The sequence below is a fragment of the Hordeum vulgare genome, chromosome 6H, assembly GCF_904849725.1.
Source record: "Hordeum vulgare subsp. vulgare chromosome 6H, MorexV3_pseudomolecules_assembly, whole genome shotgun sequence".
Lineage (NCBI taxonomy): Eukaryota > Viridiplantae > Streptophyta > Magnoliopsida > Poales > Poaceae > Hordeum > Hordeum vulgare.
The window spans coordinates 488683268-488704404 of record NC_058523.1 but is presented as its reverse complement, the minus strand read 5'-3'; the positions used below and the strand labels follow the sequence as shown (position 1 = coordinate 488704404).

At 46.2% G+C, this 21137-nt stretch overlaps 1 protein-coding gene across 1 annotated transcript; it reads left to right on the top strand.

Annotated features, from left to right (window-relative positions):
• The first annotated feature begins 4558 nt into the window (after positions 1–4558).
• LOC123403608 (protein trichome birefringence-like 20) lies at positions 4559–6395 on the top strand. The gene is made up of 2 exons (XM_045097529.1): positions 4559–5033; positions 5144–6395. The coding sequence occupies exons 1-2, from the start codon at positions 4563–4565 to the stop codon at positions 5903–5905; spliced, it is 1233 nt and encodes a 410-aa protein (XP_044953464.1). The 5' UTR covers positions 4559–4562; the 3' UTR covers positions 5906–6395.
• Positions 6396–21137: the final 14742 nt, after the last annotated feature.

Here is a 21137-nt window from a genome sequence, read left to right as displayed (position 1 = left end):
CGCATTTGTGGAAGTTGATCTTCATTCCCGACATAGCCTCGAAAGCCAGTAAGATCAACTTAACCATAGCCACGCTCTCGTGTCTGGCTCGAACAATAACATAGTATCGTCAGCATGCTGGAGTTGGGATGCCCCCATGGAATAAGCTGCCCAACCACTCCCTTAAGGTGTCCCGACACCCTGGCTTTGTCCAACATCATCGAAAGCGCATCAACAACAAAGTTAAAAAGTATAGGCAACACACGATCTCCTTGTGTGAGCCCGTGCTCATTGCGAATGTACGGTCTCACATCCCTGTTTACGGCGACCGCAATCTGTCCACCCAAGACTAACTATAAGATCCGTTGTATCCATGCAACATCAAAACCTTTGGCCAAGAGCGCCTCCCTAAGGAACTCTCAATTCACCCGGTCATACGCTTTTTTGAAATCTAGCTTGAACAAGATCGCCTTTTGGCTCGTCCGCTTAAGTTCATGCACAATCTCTAGGAGCGCCACCGGCCCTTCCAAGATGTTTCTCCCTCGAATGAAAGCGGGCTAGCATTTGTTAATCACCCAATGCACCAGAGACGACATCCTTGTCACGACCACTTTGGCACAAATCTTGAAGGGGACGTTAATAAGAGCGATCGCCTAAACTTCTTGATCATGTCCATGCCGTGGACCTTAGGAATCAGCGACATGATAGTGTAGTTCAAGTGAGAGATGTCGACCATGCCGTGCGAGAAGCCCATGCAAATGTCAACAATCAACTTCTGAAAGGCGGGCTAGAACGCTTTAAACATCGAGATTGGCCAACCGTTAGGTCCCAACGCAACGTCGCTTTTCATTGTCGGCAAGGCCGTGTCCACCTTCTCTGGGGAAAACGCCAGCAGGAGACCCTCATTTTTCTCATTGGAGAGACGCTGATCTTGTCCCCACAAGTCAGTTTGGGGAACGTTGCATGGGAAACAAAAAAAAATCTACGCACACGCAATACCTATCCATGGTGATGATCATCTACGAGAGGGGAGAGTGAATCTACATGCCCTTGTAGATCGCTAAGCGGAAGCGTATATAACGCGATTGATGTAGTGGAACATCTTCATGATTCAAATTGCAGCCCGTCCCGCGATCTCTTCACGATCCATCCCTGCGATCCCATTACGATCCATCCCTATCTAGTGCCGAACGGACGGCACCTCCGCGTTCAGCACACGTACAACTCGATGACGATCCCCGCCTTCTTGATCCAGCAAGAGAGGCGGAGAGGTAGATGCTTTATCCAGCACGGCTGCATGGTGGTGGTGGTGGTGGATCAATTATAGCAGGGCTTCGCCTAAGCGCTGCTGAAAAACCGATCTAGAGGAAGAACAGATCTAGAGAGAAGTAGAGGGAGCACCTCGCAATTAGGGTTAACCCTCACCTCTAAAACCTCTAGTATATATAGGAGGGAGGGAGGGGAGGAGGCAGCCTCAAACCCTCAAGGTTTGGCCGAAATTGGAGGTGGAGGAGTTCTACTCAAATCCTAGCAGGAGTAGGATTCCTCCTCTCCACTTGGAAACCCTTTTCACCTTTTCCACCTTTGGGTTTCTTTCCTTCCCACCTCCAATCCGCCTTGGGCTTTAGTGGAGGCTTCGACCAGCCCACTAAGGGCTGGTCCACGTCCTCCCACATCCCATGAGACCCTTTGGGGTGGGTGGGCCCACCTGGTGGACCCCCGGAACACATTCGTCACTCCCGGTACACTATCGGAAATGTCCGAAACTTTTCCGGAGTTCAAAAACCACTTTCCTATATATCAATATTTACCTACGAACCATTCCGGAGCTCCTCGTGACGTCCAGGATCTCATGAGGGACTTTGAACAACCTTCGGTTACCAACACCTATAACTCAATTATACCGAAACGTCACCGAACCTTAAGTGTGCAGACCCTGCGGATTCGAGAACTATGCAAACATGACCTGAGACACTCCCCGGTCAATAACCAATAGCGGGACCTGGATGTCCATATTGGCTCCTACATATTCTACAAAGAACTCTACCGGTTGAACCTCTATGTCAATGACTCAGTTAATCCCGTATGATGTTCCCTTTGTCCTTCGGTATGTTACTTGCCCGAGATTCGATCGTCGGTATCTCCATACCTAGTTCAATCCCGTTACCGACAAGTCTCTTTACTCGTTCCGTAATACCAGATCCCATGACTAACTCCTTAGTCACATTGCTTGCAAGGCTTATTGTGATGTTGTATTACCCAGTGGGCCCCGAGATACCTCTCCGTCACACGGAGTGACAAATCCCAGTCTTGATCCATGCCAACCCAACAGACACCTTTGGAGATACCTGTAGAGCACCTTCATAGTCACCCAGTAACGTTGCGACGTTTGATACACAAGGTATTCCTCTGGTGTCCGGGAGTTGCATGATCTCATGGTCATAGGAACAGATACATTGACATGCAGAAAACAGTAGCAATAAATTGACACGATCATATGCTACGTTTATAGTTTGGGTCTTGTCCGTCACATCATTCTCCTAATGATGTGATTCCGTTATCAAGTGACAACACTTGTCTATGCCAGGAAACCTTGACCATCTTTGATCAACAAGCTAGTCAACTAGAGGCTCACTAGGGACAATTTATTGTCTATGTATCCACACATGTATTTAAGTTTTCAATCAATACAATTCTAGCATGGATAATAAACGATTATCATGAACAAGGAAATATAATAATAACCAATTCATTATTGCCTCTAGGGCATATTTCCAATAGTCAGCATTGATGCTCACAAGCTTGGGTTCCTTTAAGCCCATTAACTTCATGTAAACTCATAAATGTGAGCATTAATCGCGCGTTGCGAGAGCAGGAGACCCTGCTCCAATTGTAGCCGCAAGATTGACCATTTTCGCTTGCGATCGTTGGGGTATGCATAAAAGTAGGACATGTTCGCGCCCCCTTTGAGTGTCCACTTCAGACCACCTCGAGGCCGCCAATATCTCATCCTCTTTCCCCACTAAAGCTCTATGCAGCTCTATGCGCCTTTACTAATCCGCATCGGATGCCTCTGGTCTACAATTTGTAGACTGTTAGTTCTCATGGTCGTTGTCCATCGGTGTCGCCGGTGGAAACGACTCCTCCGACCATCCATCCAATTCAATCTTCAACTTAAATCTGCTTTCATTGCCACTCACCAATCTGCCAACGACTATAGATCGTCGACCTCTCTCTGGTGGCACCCATCAACCTCATTAACTTTATTTTTGCTTTCCCTTTGTACCCCTTAAAAAGCATTTTGCATTTTACATCTGTTAAATTCTAGTGTTTCATCTTAATATGGAGCGATAGTTATAATTTTGTTCCAACAACATTTTATATTGTATTATGTGACATAGAAATATGATATCAACCCATGTTCAAGAATTCATCCGATTAATCAATTAATTTCTCAATTATCCCTATTCGTAGGGTCATCAAATAGCCGATAAACTAATAAATTGCACAGTTAATTGATCAATTCGCCGATTAGTCTATTAATCTTTTACTCGCGAGCTAACCGAGCAACTATTATTTAACGATTTTTCAATAATGATATCAACAAAATTCACCTTCTTAATTTTAACTTGGACCCTAGACAGTTTTCAACTAGTGGCACATATTTTAACAGCACGAAAAATATATATTATATGACATACATGGCACTCAAAGCATACCCTCGAATTTGTGAAAGGGGTTTGCGATGATATTTCATCTATTAATAAGGTTAACGTCGGTGGAAGACTACCTCGAAAGGCGTATTAGACCCGATACATATGAGTTTCATTATTGTATCAACATTCAAATTTTGAACTTGTTCAAACCATTTAAAATTAATCTTGTTTTAAAGATTTAAATGTCATGAACCCAAATTATTGAAAAGCGGATCGGTTCAAAAGTTAAAAGTGTTACGAAGTGGAATAACGCTAAAAGTATGGGTGGGTGATCCTAAGCTGGAAGAAAAAATATGTTGAGTGCAATAAATTTATGTTGTTAAACAGTGATTGGGTTGGGCCGAGAAAAAAAATCACATATGTTAAAGCGAAATGAGTGAAATACGTCGTATCTGATTGTATACACACACCCAAATAAAATCTGTGACATCCAACTACCCGATCGAAATCGGGACCGTTAGTTTTTCATTTCGTGTCGGGAGTGTTGTGGAGAGAGATCAGGAGAGGCGCTCGATAATGCAAGCGAGGCAAGAGAGAAGAACGGAGAGACGTTGCGGCAGACGCTGGATTGGATATGTTTCCCATTTGTAGTACTCCAGCTAGTCGATCCGATACGCTCCGATACATTCTTCAGGAAATAAGGAATGGCTACTCTATCTCGGTGGGTGCGGAGAGCACGTCGTTCGTCATGGGGGAAAAGAAGTACCCAAAGTGTTGACTTCCCTCAAGTAGTCAGCTACGTGCTCGATCAAGCGGCACATGTTCGTGCAGCAAGACAGCAACGCAAATTATTCCAGATCTCTCCGGTGGCACCTACAAGAATGAAACCATCAACTGAATCCGCCACCCCCGCGAGTCTGCGACGCAATGAAGCCCAACAACCAGGCCGTCCGGAGGGCAGCAGCCTCCACCAGCGGGCTGCTCCTCATCCTCCTGCTCGTCGCCTTCACGGCGTCCAACTACTCGTCGCTCTACACCGAGCAGCTGCTCGTCGGCGTGCCCGTGCCCGCCGCCGCGGCGGGATCCCGCGCGAGCGATGGCAAGGGCAATGCCGGAGTGGCGTGCGACGTGGCGAGGGGCGAGTGGATGCCCGACCCGGCCGCGCCCTACTACACCAACGCGACGTGCCCGCTGATCGACGGCCGGCAGGACTGCATGAAGTACGGCAAGCCCGGGATCGAGTCCATCCTCCGGTGGCGGTGGCAGCCCCACGGCTGCGACCTCCCCCGCTTCGACGCCGCCGCGTTCCTCCGCCTCGTCCGCGGCAAGTCCATGGCCTTCGTCGGCGACTCCGTCGCGCGCAACCACATGCAGTCGCTCATGTGCCTGCTCGCCAAGGTACATGTCCACTTCCACTCGACCGATTACCATTTCATTGCCATCATGAGCTTGCTCGATCGCGTGTGTTGATTTATTGGTTGCTGCTCGCCTCGCGCATGGGCATGCAGGTGGAGCACCCAAGGGAGATTGAGCCCAAGGACTGCGTGCACTGCACGCGCAAGTACCACTACCGGGAGCACGACTTCACGGTGTGCGTGTTCTGGACGCCGTTCCTGGTGCGGTGGAACCTGACGCGCGCCGGCGGGCAGCAGTTCATGGACCCGCACAACGTGTACCTGGACGAGCCGGACCCGGAGTGGAGCCGCGACGTCGCCGGCTACGACTACGTCGTCCTCAACGGCGCCAAGTGGTTCACCCGGCCCACCGTGCTCTACGAGGGCGGCCGCCTCCTCGGCTGCGCCAACGTGAACGGCTGCGAGGCCAAGCACAACGCCACCGCCGTGGCGCCGGACTACGCGATGCGCGCGTCGTTCCGGACCGCGCTCCGGGCGCTCGGCGCCGGGTTCCGCGGCAGGGTGGTGGTCCGGACGGTGGCGCCCCCGCACTACGAGAACGGCAAATGGTACGACGGGGGAAACTGCCTGCGGACGGGGCCCCTGCGGAGCAACGAGACCAGCCTGCCGGAGACCGAGGCCGCGTTCCACGCCGCGCAGGTGGAGGAGTTCCGGGCTGCGTCGGCGGGGGTGGCGGCGGGGAGGTTTGTGCTGATGGACGTGAGCGAGATGATGCAGATGAGGGGCGACGCGCACCCCGGGCAATACGGGCACTGGCCGCACGAGAAGGTCGGGTTCGGCATCGACTGCGTGCACTGGTGCCTGCCCGGCCCTGTCGATGCTTGGAGCGAGCTGCTGCTCCATTTGCTGACATGATTTATATCCAGCTAATTTCTCTTCGTCGTAGTTGCAGAAACAGAATGGATTTGGATGCAGCGTGTTAGTACAATGCACGTGCATGTATTGTGTAGTGTTAGGAAAACTCCAACACCCGCGCTATGGCGCGGCGCCCTAAAAATTTTCTACAGCACTTAAATCTGTTTTTTTGCACGTGGCAGGCCGCCCGCTCCACAGGCGTTCTAGCAGACATGCTAAATTTAAGACGCCGGCGCCTAACACAAATCACATTTCTCATTAAGTCCGATCGCCAGCACAATTCGGAACGTCCACGCCGCCCGCCTCGCTCTCCCCACGTCTCGTACGAACCGCTCCAGCTAAGAAGGCGAACTGCCCCAGCGACACCGGCCGTCACCGGTCCCTGCCTCCTCCGTTGCCCACTCCGATGATGTGAGGAGGTGGGGACCACGGCGCTGCGACGGCGCTGTGACGCCGGCTTGTTGTTAAGGTTAGTCTAGTGTTTCCTTGAGACGCTGTTGGGGTGGTGGAAACGGCGTCCGAGCAAATAAATCTGCCTCAACTCTATTTCCACACTGGCGGCGACCTTCACGGCGGCGTCTTGAAGTTGATGGCAACGTGTGCTGCTCGGTCCTTCAGATCGGCGGCTTGGTCTTCTCGCCGTTCTTCAGATCTGGCGAGATCAGTTTCTCGGTCTGTCGCTGGCGTTCGTGGTTATTCGCGACGGCGCTGGCGGCCGGGGCGAGGTGGTTCTTCTGGAGCGAGGATGTCGGTCCGAAGATGGTGGATCTGCCGTTCCTCTCCAACTTTGTTGATGGGAGGCGACAAATCTTGGTCCAAGACAGCACGGGGACGTCCCCCGGTCGACGTGCCACAGCGACATGTCCCTTGCTGCGTGCAGCGGGCATGTTCATCGACTCACAAAGTCTCGTTGGCGATGGTGCTTTCTCTGATCTTGGGATGGTGGAGGGTCGGCGTCTCTTCCGGCGTTCGCCTCGGCGGCGCTGGAGTTGGGCGGCGGCCGTTCGCTAGGGTGGTTGCAGGAAACCATAGGGATCGTTTGTATTTCTCGATCTCTTAGGTTTTTATCTGCAAATTCAGGATAATCATTTTATCCCAGTTTGTCTTTTAGTTTCCACGTGTGTTGCTTATTGTAACTTGTTTTTCGATTAATGTAACATGTGGTTCTCTAAAAAAAATCACATTTCTCATTTTTTATTCATAAAAAAGATAAAACATAAAAATAAATCAACAATAAAATAGTTCGTAGCATTGTTCATAAACATAGTTCAAGTTCAAACGATATGAACCAAAACGATAAACTAGATAGTGATGTCCTCCTCACACTCCTCGGTGGTGTAGTCCGTCGTGAGAAAGGCGTCATGCCAGCGATCATCATCACTGCTTCATGTCGACGCCTGCCCCAGGTCGCGCTACCGTTGTAGCCTTCCACTCACGTCTGTCCGCCCGCTCCGTAGCTCGCACCGCCCTCTGTCGCGCCCAAAACTCACGCTCATCGAGGATATGCTGTGGGAAACGCTCGTGTCACACCTCCATCGCCTGCTCATCCGTCTCGGCGATGAGGAGGCGGCGCTCCCGCCTCTGGTAGATGTGTCGGTCCTCCGCGGTGATTAGTTGCGGGAGAGGCACGCGGGCCTGCGCCTTCTCGCGTGTCTGGACTTCCAGAAAATTCATCCGCGACCGCGACCTAGCGAGTCGTACGTCGCCGCGTGTAGACACGCAGGCATCCTCTTCGCCGGTCTCAAACATCCCGAGCCCGAAGCATGTATCACCGGAACGTATCTCCACATAAAACATGCTGGAGGAGCACGCGCGGACGCCACGGTAGCCGGAGCTGCCCCGACGGTGCGGCGGCATGGCGATTGTTGGGGAACGTCGCATGGGAAACAAAAATTTTCCTACGCGCACGAAGACCTATCATGGTGATGTCCATCTACGAGAGGGGATGAGTGATCTACGTACCCTTGTAGACCGTACAGCAGAAGCGTTAGAGAACGCGGTTGATGTAGTGGAACGTCCTCACGTCCCTCGATCCGCCCCGCGAACAATCCCGCGATCAGTCCCACGATCTAGTACCGAACGGACGGCACCTCCGCGTTCAGCACACGTACAGCTCGACGATGATCTCGGCCTTCTTGATCCAGCAAGAGAGACGGAGAGGTAGAAGAGTTCTCCGGCAGCGTGACGGCGCTCCGGAGGTTGGTGATGACCTTGTCTCAGCAGGGCTCCGCCCGAGCTCCGTAGAAACGCGATCTAGAGGAAAAACCGTGGAGGTATGTGGTCGGGCTGCCGTGGAAAAGTCGTCTCAAATCAGCCCTAAAACCTCCGTATATATAGGTGGGAGGTAGGGGGCCTTGCCTTGGGGCTCAAGGAGCCCCAAGGGGGTCGGCCGAGTCCAAGGGGGAGGACTCTCCCCCCCCCCAAACCGAGTTGGACTAGGTTTGGTGGGAGGGAGTCCCCCTTCCTTCCCACCTCCTCCTTTTTTTTTTTCTCTCTTGATTTTCTTCTCCTTGGCGCATAGGGCACTTGTGGGCTGTCCCACCATCCCACTAAGGGCTGGTGTGTCTCCCCCAAGGCCTATGGGCTTCCCCGGGGTGGGTTGCCCCCCCGGTGAACTCCCGGAACCCATTCGTCATTCCCGGTACATTCCCGGTAACTTCGAAAACCTTCCGGTAATCAAATGAGGTCATCCTATATATCAATCCTCGTTTCCGGACCATTCCGGAAACCCTCGTGACGTACGTGATCTCATACGGAACTCCGAACAACATTCGGTAACCAACCATATAACTCAAATACGCATAAAACAACGTCGAACCTTAAGTGTGCAGACCCTGCGGGTTCGAGAACTATGTAGACATGACCCGAGTGACTCCTCGGTCAATATCCAATAGCGGGACCTGGATGCCCATATTGGATCCTACATATTCTACGAAGATCTTATCGTTTGAACCTCAGTGCCAAGGATTCGTATAATCCCGTATGTCATTCCCTTTGTCCTTCGGCATGTTACTTGCCCGAGATTCGATCATCAGTATCCGCATACCTATTTCAATCTCGTTTACCGGCAAGTCTCTTTACTCGTTCCGTAATACAAGATCCCGCAACTTACACTAAGTTACATTGCTTGCAAGGCTTGTGTGTGATGTTGTATTACCGAGTGGGCCCCGAGATACCTCTCCGTCACACGGAGTGACAAATCCCAGTCTTGATCCATACCAACTCAACTAACACCTTCGGAGATACCTGTAGAGCATCTTTATAGTCACCCAGTTACGTTGCGACGTTTGATACACACAAAGTATTCCTCCGGTGTCAGTGAGTTATATGATCTCATGGTCATAGGAATAAATACTTGACACGCAGAAAACAGTAGCAACAAAATGACACGATCAACATGCTACGTCTATTAGTTTGGGTCTAGTCCATCACGTGATTCTCCCAATGACGTGATCCAGTTATCAAGCAACAATACCTTGTTCATAATCAGAAGACACTGACTATCATCGATCAACTGGCTAGCCAACTAGAGGCATGCTAGGGACGGTGTTTTGTCTATGTATCCACACATGTAAATGAGTCTTCATTCAATACAATTATAGCATGGATAATAAACTATTATCTTGATACAGGAATTATAATAATAACTATATTTATTATTGCCTCTAGGGCATAATTCCAACAGCGATGACAGGGAGGACGGGCGGCGGGACGTGGGCAGTAGGGCGCCAAAGACGAGGAAGAAGGGCGCGACGACGACGGGGGCGTGGCGGAGACGAAGTCATAGGCACTGGGATGGAGTTTTGCGGGTGAGGGCATGCAGTTTTTATAGGACGCGTTGGGCGCCGTGCGCTACAACTTTCACGCGCGTTGCCGCTTTTTCTCGCGCGTGAGTCATTTTTTTTGCGCGCCAGTTTTTCCTGTGCTTGCTGGAGCGCAAAAACCGCTCCCGCGTGCAAACAGGAGCTTACCCCGCACGCATCATATTTACCGCGCCTCTTGGAGATGCTTTTAGGGCATCTCCACCTCTAAACTAGATCTGTGTGTGGATTGATAGGACCAGTCCATAAACAGTGATGCGAAGTCGGTCATCTAATTACGTCCAGCATACATATAAAATCGGATTTTAACAAAGTTGATAATTTTCATCTGAACTGAAGAACATTCATTACATTTTTAATATATTTTATTAAACAAAAGTGACGCCTTGTATAAATCTAGGCGATCGATTATCTTACACGTCCTTGTAGTTCCTCTCCACCCCCATACCGAATGAGAACTTTTTGAAGAGGAAGGGACGATGCAGCACAGTGTAGATAAGTATGTTCCTCAGTAAGAACCAATGTTATAGAACCAATAGAAGAACCACACAATGTCCCTCCTTGAGCGTCTACACATAAAAAATCAAACACTTGCACCCAATGCGGGCAAGCGGGTTGTCAATCCCCTTAAACTCGTTACTTGCAAGCGATAAATAATGATAGATAAATAGTTGAAATATATTAAATGTAAAAAATAAATATAAATGATAAAAGGCAGTGAGGTATTTAGTATTCTTGTAAATATATTTGTGAATAGACCCCGGGGTCATGATTTTTGCTAGAGGCTTCTCTCTCGTAGAAGACTTACGATGGGTAGACAAATTACTGTTGGACAATTGATAGAAAAATGCATAGTTGTACACTATTTATTCATGGCAATGATCATTACATATGGACATCACGTCTGTAAGCAAGTAGATCGGTTCCTACCCGCATCTACTATTATTACTCCATCTATCGACAACTATCCAACATGCATCTAGAGTAATAAGTAAAGCAGAGTAATGTTTGGAGAACAATGACATGATGTAGACAAAGTAAATCCAATTAATATGAATCAACTCCATTGTTTGACCGTACGTATGATGTCCCTTTCTGTCACTGGGATTGAGCACTGCAAGATTGAACCCACTACAACGCACCAATCTCACTAAAGATAGCCATTCTAGTTGGCCAAACCAAATCAATAAATCGGAGAGGATTACGAATCTATCACAATCATGCATATAAGAATTCAGAGAAGTCTCAAATATATTTCATTCATTGGATCCCAACAAACGCACTTCATAAAGTGATTACATAAGATAGATCACCACAAGAACATAGAAAGAAAAGTAGTCATCTAGGTACTAACTACGGACCCGTAGGTGTGTGGTGAACTACTCACACATCACCATGGGAGCAGCAAGGATGATGTAGAGGCCCTCCGCGACCGATCCCCCTCCGACAAGGCACCGAAACAGGGCTCTAGATGGGCACACATTGGAATAGAGACTTGCGGTGGCGGAAAAAGTATTTCAGATTGCACCCTAGGTTTTTGGAGAATATGTGAATTTAGAGGACACAGAGGAGCGCCATAGGCCAAGGAAGATGGACCCAAGACATCAGGGCACGACCAGCCCCCTGGGCGCACCCCGTTGGCTTGGCGGCACCCCGTGGGGCCTCCGGTCTCCTTCTGAAGCTTCCATGTCCTTATTTTGTCCAGAAAAATCGTTAAAAAGTTTTGGGGTATTTGGACTCCATTTGGTATAGTATTCCTAAAAAGCCAAAAACATGTAGAAAATAGCAACTCGCACTTGGCACTTGGTTTATAGGTTATTGCTAAAAATAATATGAATCAACAAGTAAATACCTAACAAGCATCCTAGAACGATGATATAATAGCATGTAACTATTAAAAATTATAGATACGTTGGAGACGTATGAGAATCCCCAAGCTTAATTCCTACTCGTCCTCGAATAGGTAAATGATAAAAATAGAATTTTTAATGTGACATGCTACCCAACATGTAATCTCTTGCAGGTATGATCATTGAGAATTGATTAATTAAGAAACATCAACATAGTAATATCCATGAACATAAGTAACATAATCATCAATTTTTAAAATATATGATACTTAAATAATGTTCACCCCTCATTAATTTTATTTATTAGCATGGAATGGCTACGTCTTCATCATATAAATGCAAATTTCAAGCACCACGGTGTTAAGCCACGCAATTGAATCGTACTTCTTAACCTGCTTCAGCTTTTTATTACTCACGCATGAGCGTGAACCATGGACATAGCATATATGTGAAATATAATATGGTGGTCGGTTTCAAAGGGGTAAAAGTGGAGAAGAAAGTCTTGCATCAACTAGGCGGATCAACGGGCTATGGAGATGCCCATCAATCAATATCAATGCGAGGAGTAGGGATTTTTGTCGGTGTCAAAACAGACAGATCTCGGGTAGGCGGTCCCAAAATGTGGATCTTGGATCGATGGGTAATAGGAGACACGGGCGACGATATTTACCCAGGTTCGGGCCCTCTTGATAGAGGTAGTACCCTACGTCCTGCTTTTGTTTGTATTGATGATGATGTATTAAGTATAGAGTTGATCTACCTTGAGATCGTATGATGTGGTCTAAAACCCTAGGATTATTGATCTTAATGTGCCTTACGGACTAAAATCCACTGGTTTATGTAGATACCAGGGGTACCTAGGGTTACACAATGTCGGTTACGTCACGGTGTAAGCATGTCGATATGGTCATATTCACTTGGAGCATACACCAAGGCTTCGGAAGATTTTTTTCCTAGACACGGTGTCGTCTTGAAGTTCGGCCCTCCAATGAAAATCATAGAGCGTCCCATGAGTCCGGCCAGTGAAGATAGGTCAACGTCCAGAGGATCCCTTAGTCCCAGACTCCCTCAGTACCCCCCAACTGGCCTCTAATGCCGTATTCTTGATTCCTAACTACTTCTTGCATCCAAGATCTTTGACTTGCGGGGTGAGTTCCTCTCCCCATTTATATTCGACCAACACTAGTTCGGCTGCCAATGACTTCCCGATTTTCGAGCAGTTTGTGTTACTTAGCCTCAAGACCGATCCAAGCATAGGTGGAGGATGGGTCTTCAAGTTGGGGACACTCCTCGGTTCTTTTGAACTGGTCTTCATCTTCGGCCGTCGATCTTGAAAATTTGTTCAAGAAATCTTCCCATCACTAATCTTGAGGGTTGCCGAGGTGAATTCGAAGAGTTCACACATCGGGTATCTGAAGAGCCTCTTTAAGTTATCAGCCTTTATTAATGCCTCATATTTTTTATGCCACACCTCGTGTTTTCTCGTGTGGTGGTGTCCTCTTGCATCCGAGCTTCAACGTCAGACTGCATCTGAGGTGTCCTTTTGCAGCCGAGCTCCAATGCTGGATTTGCCCTCTATGGAGTCAACCACTTGGATCCTAGCATTATGCCGGACAACTTCCGAGGTGGTGCACCACCTCAGTCGTGGGCTGATTTTTCCGATTGGTGTAATTTATTCTCTGACGAGCTATATAATCAGTAGCCCCGAGACTTGGGTTCGACAACATGGGCGACCCTAGGATGGTATCTCCTCGGGAAATTGTTCATCTGTTGTGTACATTTTGACAATGCGAAGGTGTAGCTGAGTGATACGTCTCCAATGTATCTATAATTTTTGAATGTTCCATGCTATCATGTTATCTTTTAGAACACTTCTTATGAACTTGTCTACCAATTTATATTATTTTTTAGCACTAACCTATTGACCTACTGCCCAGTGCCAGTTGCTCTTTTCTGCATATTTTTCCACTTTTCACATTTGAGTACCAAATGAAGCCCAATTGACGTCAAACTTTTTCTAAATTTTTTTGGACCAAAACAAGACCGTGGAGCATCGGAAGAAGGTCTGGAGGCGCATGAGGCCCCCACAAGCCATCAGGGGGTGGCCTGCGGGGGCACGACCTGATGGCTTGTGTCCACCTAATGGCTCCCCCGACACTGTTCTATGGATTATAAATTCCTATTTACCCTAAAAACTCCACAGGAGGTGCCGAAACACTTTTTACGTCACCGCAAGTCTCTGTTCTGATGGGAGGCCATCTAGATCTCTCTTCCGACACTGTGCTGGAGGGGGAATCGATCATGGAGGGTGATACGTCTCCAACGTATCTATAATTTTTGATGGTTTCATGCTATTATCTTGTCAAACTTTGGATGTTTTGCATGCCTTTTATATATTTTCTGGGACTAACTTATTAACTCAGTGCCAAGTGCCAGTTCCTGTTTTTTCCATGTTTTTGACCCCTTTCAGAGAAGATTTTGAAACAGAGTCCAAACGGAAGAAAATCCCCGAAAAGATTTTTTTCGTAACGGAAGAAGATCGGGAAACTTGGGAGCCAAGGAAGGGGAGCCTCAGGGGCCCCCACAAGCCCCCACCCACGGCCAGGGGGTAGGCCGCGGCCCACGGGCTTGTGGGCCCCCTGAGCGCCCTCTGACCTAGGGGTTGCGCCTATATATTCCCTAAAAATCCCAAAAAAAACAGTAGATCATCGAAAGTACTTTCCCGCCACCGCAAGCTTCTGTCTCCGCAAGATCCCATCCGGGGCACGTTCTGGTGCCCTGTCGGAGGGGGGATTCGGACACAGAGGGCTTCTTCATCAACACCATGACCTCTCCGATGATGCGTGAGTAGTTCACCATAGACCTACGGGTTCATATCTAGTAACTAGATGGCTTCTTCTCTCTCTTGGATCTTCGATACAAAGTTCTCCATGATCTTCATGGAGATCTATCCGATGTAATCTTCTTTTCGGTGTGTTTGTCGACATCCCATGAATTGTGGATTTATGATCAGTTTCTCTATAAATCTTATTTGAGTTTCTTCTGATCTCTCTTATGCATGATTTCATATCCTTGTAATTCTCTTCGAGTTGTGGGTTGTGTCTGGCCAACTAGATCTACGATTCTTGCAATGGGAGAAGTGCTTGGTTTTGGGTTCATACCGTGCGGTGACCTCACCCAGTGACAGAAGGGGTAGCGAGGCACGCATTGTGTTGTTGCCATCAAGGGTACAAAGATGGGGTTTTCATCATTGGTTTGAGATTATCCCTCTACATCATGTCATCTTGCTTAAGGCGTTACTCTGTTCGTCATGAACTCAATACACTAGATGCATGCTGGACAGCGGTCGATGTGTGGAGTAATAGTAGTAGATGCAGAAAGTATCGGTCTACTTGTCTCGGACGTGATGCCTATAGGTATGATCATTGCCTTAGATATCGTCATGACTTTGTGCGGTTCTATCAATTGCTCGACAGTAATTTGTTCACCCACCATGATATTTGCTATTCTGAGAGAAGCCTCTAGTGAACACTATGGCCCCCGGGTCTACTCCACACCATATTTTCAGCCTTACACTTTTTACTTCGTTGCACTTTCCGCCTTCAGATCTCACTTTGCAAACAATTTTGAAGGGATTGACAACCCCTTTGAAGCGTTGGGTGCAAGCTTGTTTGTGTTTGCGCAGGTACTCTGAACTTGACGAGATCCTCCTTCTAGATCGATACCTTGGTTCTCAAACTGAGGGAAATACTTACTGCTCCTTTGCTGCATCACCCTTTCCTCTTCAAGGGAAAAACCGACGCAAACCAGAGAAGTAACAAGAAGAATTCCTAGCGCCAAGGAAGGACTTTTGTTGCCGTAGCAGAGGGCTTCTTCATCAACCTTGCTGCCTTCATGATGATGTGTGAGTAGTTCACCACAGACCTACGGGTCCATACAAGTACCTAGATGGAACATCTCTCTCTCTCTCTCTTTGATCTTCAATACAATGATCATTGCATCTTCACTTTGATCCATATGATGCAACTCTTTTGTACGGTGCGTTTGTTGGGATCTGATGAATTGTGGGTTTGTGTTAAGATTATTCATGATAAATATTTGAGTCTCCTCTGATATATAATATGATTCTTATGTGCATGATTATGATAGCTTCATAATTCTCTCTCATCTATTGAAATAGTTTGGCCAACTAGATTGATATTTCTTCGGTGAGAGAGGTGCGTTGTAATAGGTTCAACGTGGCGAGTTTCTATATCCCAATGACAGAAGGGGACAAATTGCATATTTGTGTTGCTGCTACTAAGGGTAAATGATGGGTTTATTCATATTGGTTAAGTTTACTTTGTCTACATCATGTCTTCTTACTCTAAGCATTACTTCATTCGTTGTGAACTTAATATGTGGAGAGGCAAGCATAGAAGCGCTTTTGAAGCATTGTAATAGTAATAGGTGCAGGCAGAAGTCGGTCTATTAGTTTATGGCCGTGAAACCTATATTTACATGATCATTTCCGTAAAAATCGCATAACTATCATCTCTTCTATCAATTGCCCAACAGTAATTTGTTCACCCACTGTGTGCTATTTTTATGAGAGATGTCGTTAGGGAAACCTATGGCCCTCAGGTCTATTCACAACATATTGCTAAAACCTCCAATACATTGCTGCCATTTATTTTCTTTTATTTTATTTTGCATTTTACAATTATCAACAATTATCTACACACCTCATTCGCTTGCAAATAACGAGACCAAGGGGATTGACAACCCTCTTGTCGCGTTGGGTGCAATCTGTTTGTTCTTTTGTGTGCAGCTGCTGAAGACGGTTGTGGATCGATATTCCTATTGGTTCGATAAACATTGGTTTCATAACCGAGGGAAATACTTACCCACTTTGTGCTGCGATTACTCATTCCTCTTCACGGAAAACCTAACACTGATCACGAGTATGAGGAAGGATTTCTAGTGTCGTTGCTAGGGAATATCATCATCAACTATCAAGTAACTCCACACAAAATTTCATTAACTTGTTCCTCTTTTTATTTACCTTTATATTTAGTTTGTCTCCTATAAAAATAAAAATACAATTTTTTTACCTTTGCTTGTTATTAGTTTTCTTGTTTGAATTCATGGCTAGACCTTCTTTTGTTCGTGTTACTCCCAATAATAATGTTGTCAATTTTAAACAAAGGGGAGGAGAATGTTTGAAAGATGCATGTCATAGTATTTTCTACGATCAAAATAAAGAAACTAATAATCTATCCACCATTACTTTGCTTCATAATTTTTATGTTGGCATAACCACTTGGTATAGGTTTGTCCTTGATACTATCACTAGTGGGAACTTTTTGACGTGTCACACTTTGGATGCCTATAACGGCATTGAAAATCTTGTTGAAACACCATCCATTATCATTAATGAAACCAATTTAAACTTGGAACATGTTATACCAAGACTTGATGCTATTGAAAGGAAAATGGTTACTCACGAACCAATTGACGAATTAGATAAAAAATTGCACAATCAGATCACTCAACTTGGGTCACGTGTACGGATGACTTTGAAATCCTTAAAGGAAAAGGAAATTATTATTGATGAGAGGCTGGAACAAGGATTGAGTAGAATTTATAAAATGAAGGAGGTGGCTGACAAAGTAGGTTCCGCTTTTACACCATCCAAAACTAATGCTAGCACTTTTCGAAGTAAAAGTCCTAAATTTATTTGCATTCCTAAGAGCGTTAGTACACCTCCTACTAAAAGAAATGAAGATCTTAAAATGATTAGTTTTCATTCCAACTTTGTCAACGTGATAAAAGAACCTATTTTCAGGTATCCTATTGTTCCTATGATCCCTGGTTGTACTATTGTGAAGCTTGATGTCAAAGATGACAAAGCTTGAAACTATGCAATATGCCTAGCTAGGGGCGTAAAACAATAGCGCTTGTTGGGAGGCAACCCGATAATTTTATGTTAGTGTGTGATAAAATTATTATTTCCTCTGTAATAATTGTGTTTTTATGTTCTAATTAGTGTTTGTGTCAAGTAAAGTCTTTGGGATGATTTGCATGATGGGTAGAATTGATACGATGCAAAAACAGAATCTTTGACGCCGAGTACATAATTTCTATGATTTTACTAGAACGTATTTTTAATCTGAATATTTTACACAGTACTTATATACAAATTCCCCAGGTTTTTCTAATTGTTCAGAATTCATAGACTTACAGAAGTATGGCAATCTTCTATTATATACTTAAAACAACAGAAAAGTAACGATGAAGATTGACAACTCAAAAGTTAAGAAATATGAACGGACTAGATTAACACAACTCCCCACGGAAAAAAAAATACCGTTACATGCAAATATTATAAGGTGAACTTGCAAAAGGACTGACACATCACATAAGAATAAGTTCAACACGTTCGATGAACTCATATGCCTTTTTCCTGAAAAAGTCAGGTGTAGAAGGTTAACACCTTCATTTAACTCATATGCCTATTCTTGAAAAAACCACGTGTAGATATGAGTCTATTTCCCAAAAACAAATCAAGGTTGACTCCTACTAGCATGATACTTTCTTTGCAACAAATATGCTAAATGACATGATAAACCTTGTTGGGAAAAATATTACATGAAAGATGGCTATCTTATGCGTGCTAACAAATTATGCATTCTGAGTCTTCTCTTCGTTTGTTGCTTTTGCAAGAAGCTCGTGATGGAAAACTCATGGGTCACTTTGAACGCGACAAGACATATGCCACACTCTCCAACAAATACTTTGGGCCAAAGTTGTTTTGTAATGTTGTACACTTCACCAACTGTTGTTGTGCATGTTGCAAAGCTAAGTCAAAAGCTCAATCCCATGGTCCTTACATGCCCCTTCCTATACCTTTTCAACTATGGGAAGACATTAGCATGGACTCTGTGCTCGTTTTACCTAGAACAAAGAATGGTCATGATTCCGTGTTTGTTGTCGTGGACCATTTTTTCCAAGATGGCTCACTTCATTCCATGTCAATAGACGATGCTTCACATGTTGCAAATCTCTTTTGTAGGGACATCTTGAGACTACATGGCGTCCCAAATACCATTGTGTCCCACCGCGACGTCAAGTTACTTAGCTATTTTTGGAAGACTCTATGCGCCAAGCATGGAATCATGCTCCTATTCTCTTCGGCGCATCATCCACAAACCGATGGCCAAATGGAGGTGACGAACCGCACACTATCAACTCTCCTACGTGTGTTGGTCAAGAAGAATCTCAAAGAATGGGAAGATTGCATCCCCATCGCCGAGTACGCCTACAACCATGCAAGACACTTCACCACCGGCAAGTCTCCTTTGAAGTGTTTACGGCTTCAACCCCTTGTCCCCATTGGACATCCTTCCTCTACCACTTCAAGAGTGAGTGGACATGGACGCAAGTACAAGGGCAAGATATATCAAGAAGTTGCATGAAGATACAAGGCACACGACCAAACGTCAAGTGGAATGCGTCACCAACAAGCGCAACATCAACAAACACCCCATGGTGTTCAACACCAGTGATCTTGTGTGGATACACCTTCGTAAGGACCGTTCCGCAACGAATGCAAGTCCAAGTTGCTACCCCAAGCGGATGGACCTTTCAAGGTGTTGGCACGCTACAACAACAATGCCTGCAAGATCGACATTCCACGCGACAAGTACAATGTGAGCGACACATTTAATGTCAAGAACCTAACTCCTTTCCATGGTGATGAATAACTTAATCCGAGGACGGATCTTTCCCAAAGGGGGAGATGATACGAAGCTTCCCATGATCATCCCCATGGATACACCTCAAGCTACAAGTGGTCCCATGATAAGAGCCAGCGCACGTGCCATTGAGACCCAGGTGACATCCCTCCTTAATGACTATTCCTTTCATATAAATGGAACGTGGGTGCTACCTCAAGCGAAAACTATGTTCATGCTCAGGTACCCTGATGAAGGTCCCCAAGACACTACGGAAATGGACTTGAAGATGAACGAGGGAGAGGAAGGAAGGATAAGTCTCCTGGAGCACAGAACTTCTGGCCCCCGCTTAGTTTTGGCAACCGCGGCCTCGACAACTTTTTGTCGAGTGTGGAACAAGCCCGGAAGCTTCCCGGAACTTCCGGCTCGTGCTCCGCCTCGGCACCTTGACTGGTGACATCACTCGGGAAATCCCGGAACCGTCCCGGAACGTACGACCCCCGAAACTTCCGGCCTGCCTACGCGCAGACACTCGGGCCCGAGAGCCCATGTACCCCTTCGGCCTTTATTTTTGACCTAGACTATAAATACTCTTCCCCTACCTTCGTTCTAGGGTTAGTTAATGTTTAGACAATCATTTTTTGAGCTTAGCTCCATCTACTATCCTCCTCCCATGGAGATGTCCTCCATGCGAGAAGATCCATAGTGATGCCAAAGCCCTTAATCTAGGAAATATCCCATGGCGCATACAAGGCCCCTCTCATAGGGAAGACTATCGTTACGTGTATGCTTTTGTTAACTTTGGATCGTGTATTCCCATGTGCTTATGTGGATCTAGTGGATGTGTGATTTGAGGATTGTTCTTGAGTTCTTTTGTTTCTCTTGATTTTCCTCTCTTTTCCCCTCTAAGAGTGAAAAAATCAACAATCGCGGTTGTGTCCCGTATCACATAACCTTGTGACCTCAAGGTTGTTGCCGCCATGGGCATGTCATTTTTTCTTCCTCCATGTAACCACATCCGGGAAGGTGAAACTTTAAAGGCCCATTCCCAAGCTTTTTCAGTAGTTATTTCTCGGACACGCAACATTTTGGGCTTAACTTTTTTTCCATTTAATGGTTACTTGAACATTTACATATTTTATGCTTCTTCTTTGGGGGCTGCTATACGTCCACCAGTTGATCTTTTTGAAAGATTATCCGTCTCGCGAGCCGTCCGATCTTGTGTGATCGAGTGATCAAACGAAGTTTTTTACTTTTGCAATAGAGGTAATGTTGCGGAAACATTTGCATCACATGTACTATTGCAGAAGAAGCTTTTGCAACAAATGTCATGTTACAGAAAACTTTTGCAACATAGGTCAGGTTGCAGATTTTTTTTTCTTCGTCTTTCTGCAACATATGCACTGTTGTGGAAGAAGTATTTGCAACAAAGGTCAAGTTACGGAAAACTTTTACAACATAGATCAGGTTGAAGAATATTTTTACAATAAGATATTTGTTCCAATTTTTTGAAACAGAGCCCATGTTGCGAAAACTCGTCATTGTACCTACTTGCACTAGCTTCGCAGTCGTCAATCACAACAACGTCGTTGTTGCAGAAACTCAGTTGTAGATCTGCTCGAGACGAAAACCGAGACGCGACAGCCGCGCGGGAGCGGGGTCGCTAGCTGCTGCTGCTGGTTCTCCTCGGCTAGAGAGTTGGTGAATGAAAGAAGAAGCAATGTGGATAGGAGTCGGGAAGAAGATAAGGAAACAAAACAAGAAGAGGTGGTCATTCCACTCGGATACGAGTCGTCCATGAAAGGTGGCGAAAGCGTTAAAAAATATCAACCGATTGACAGCAATC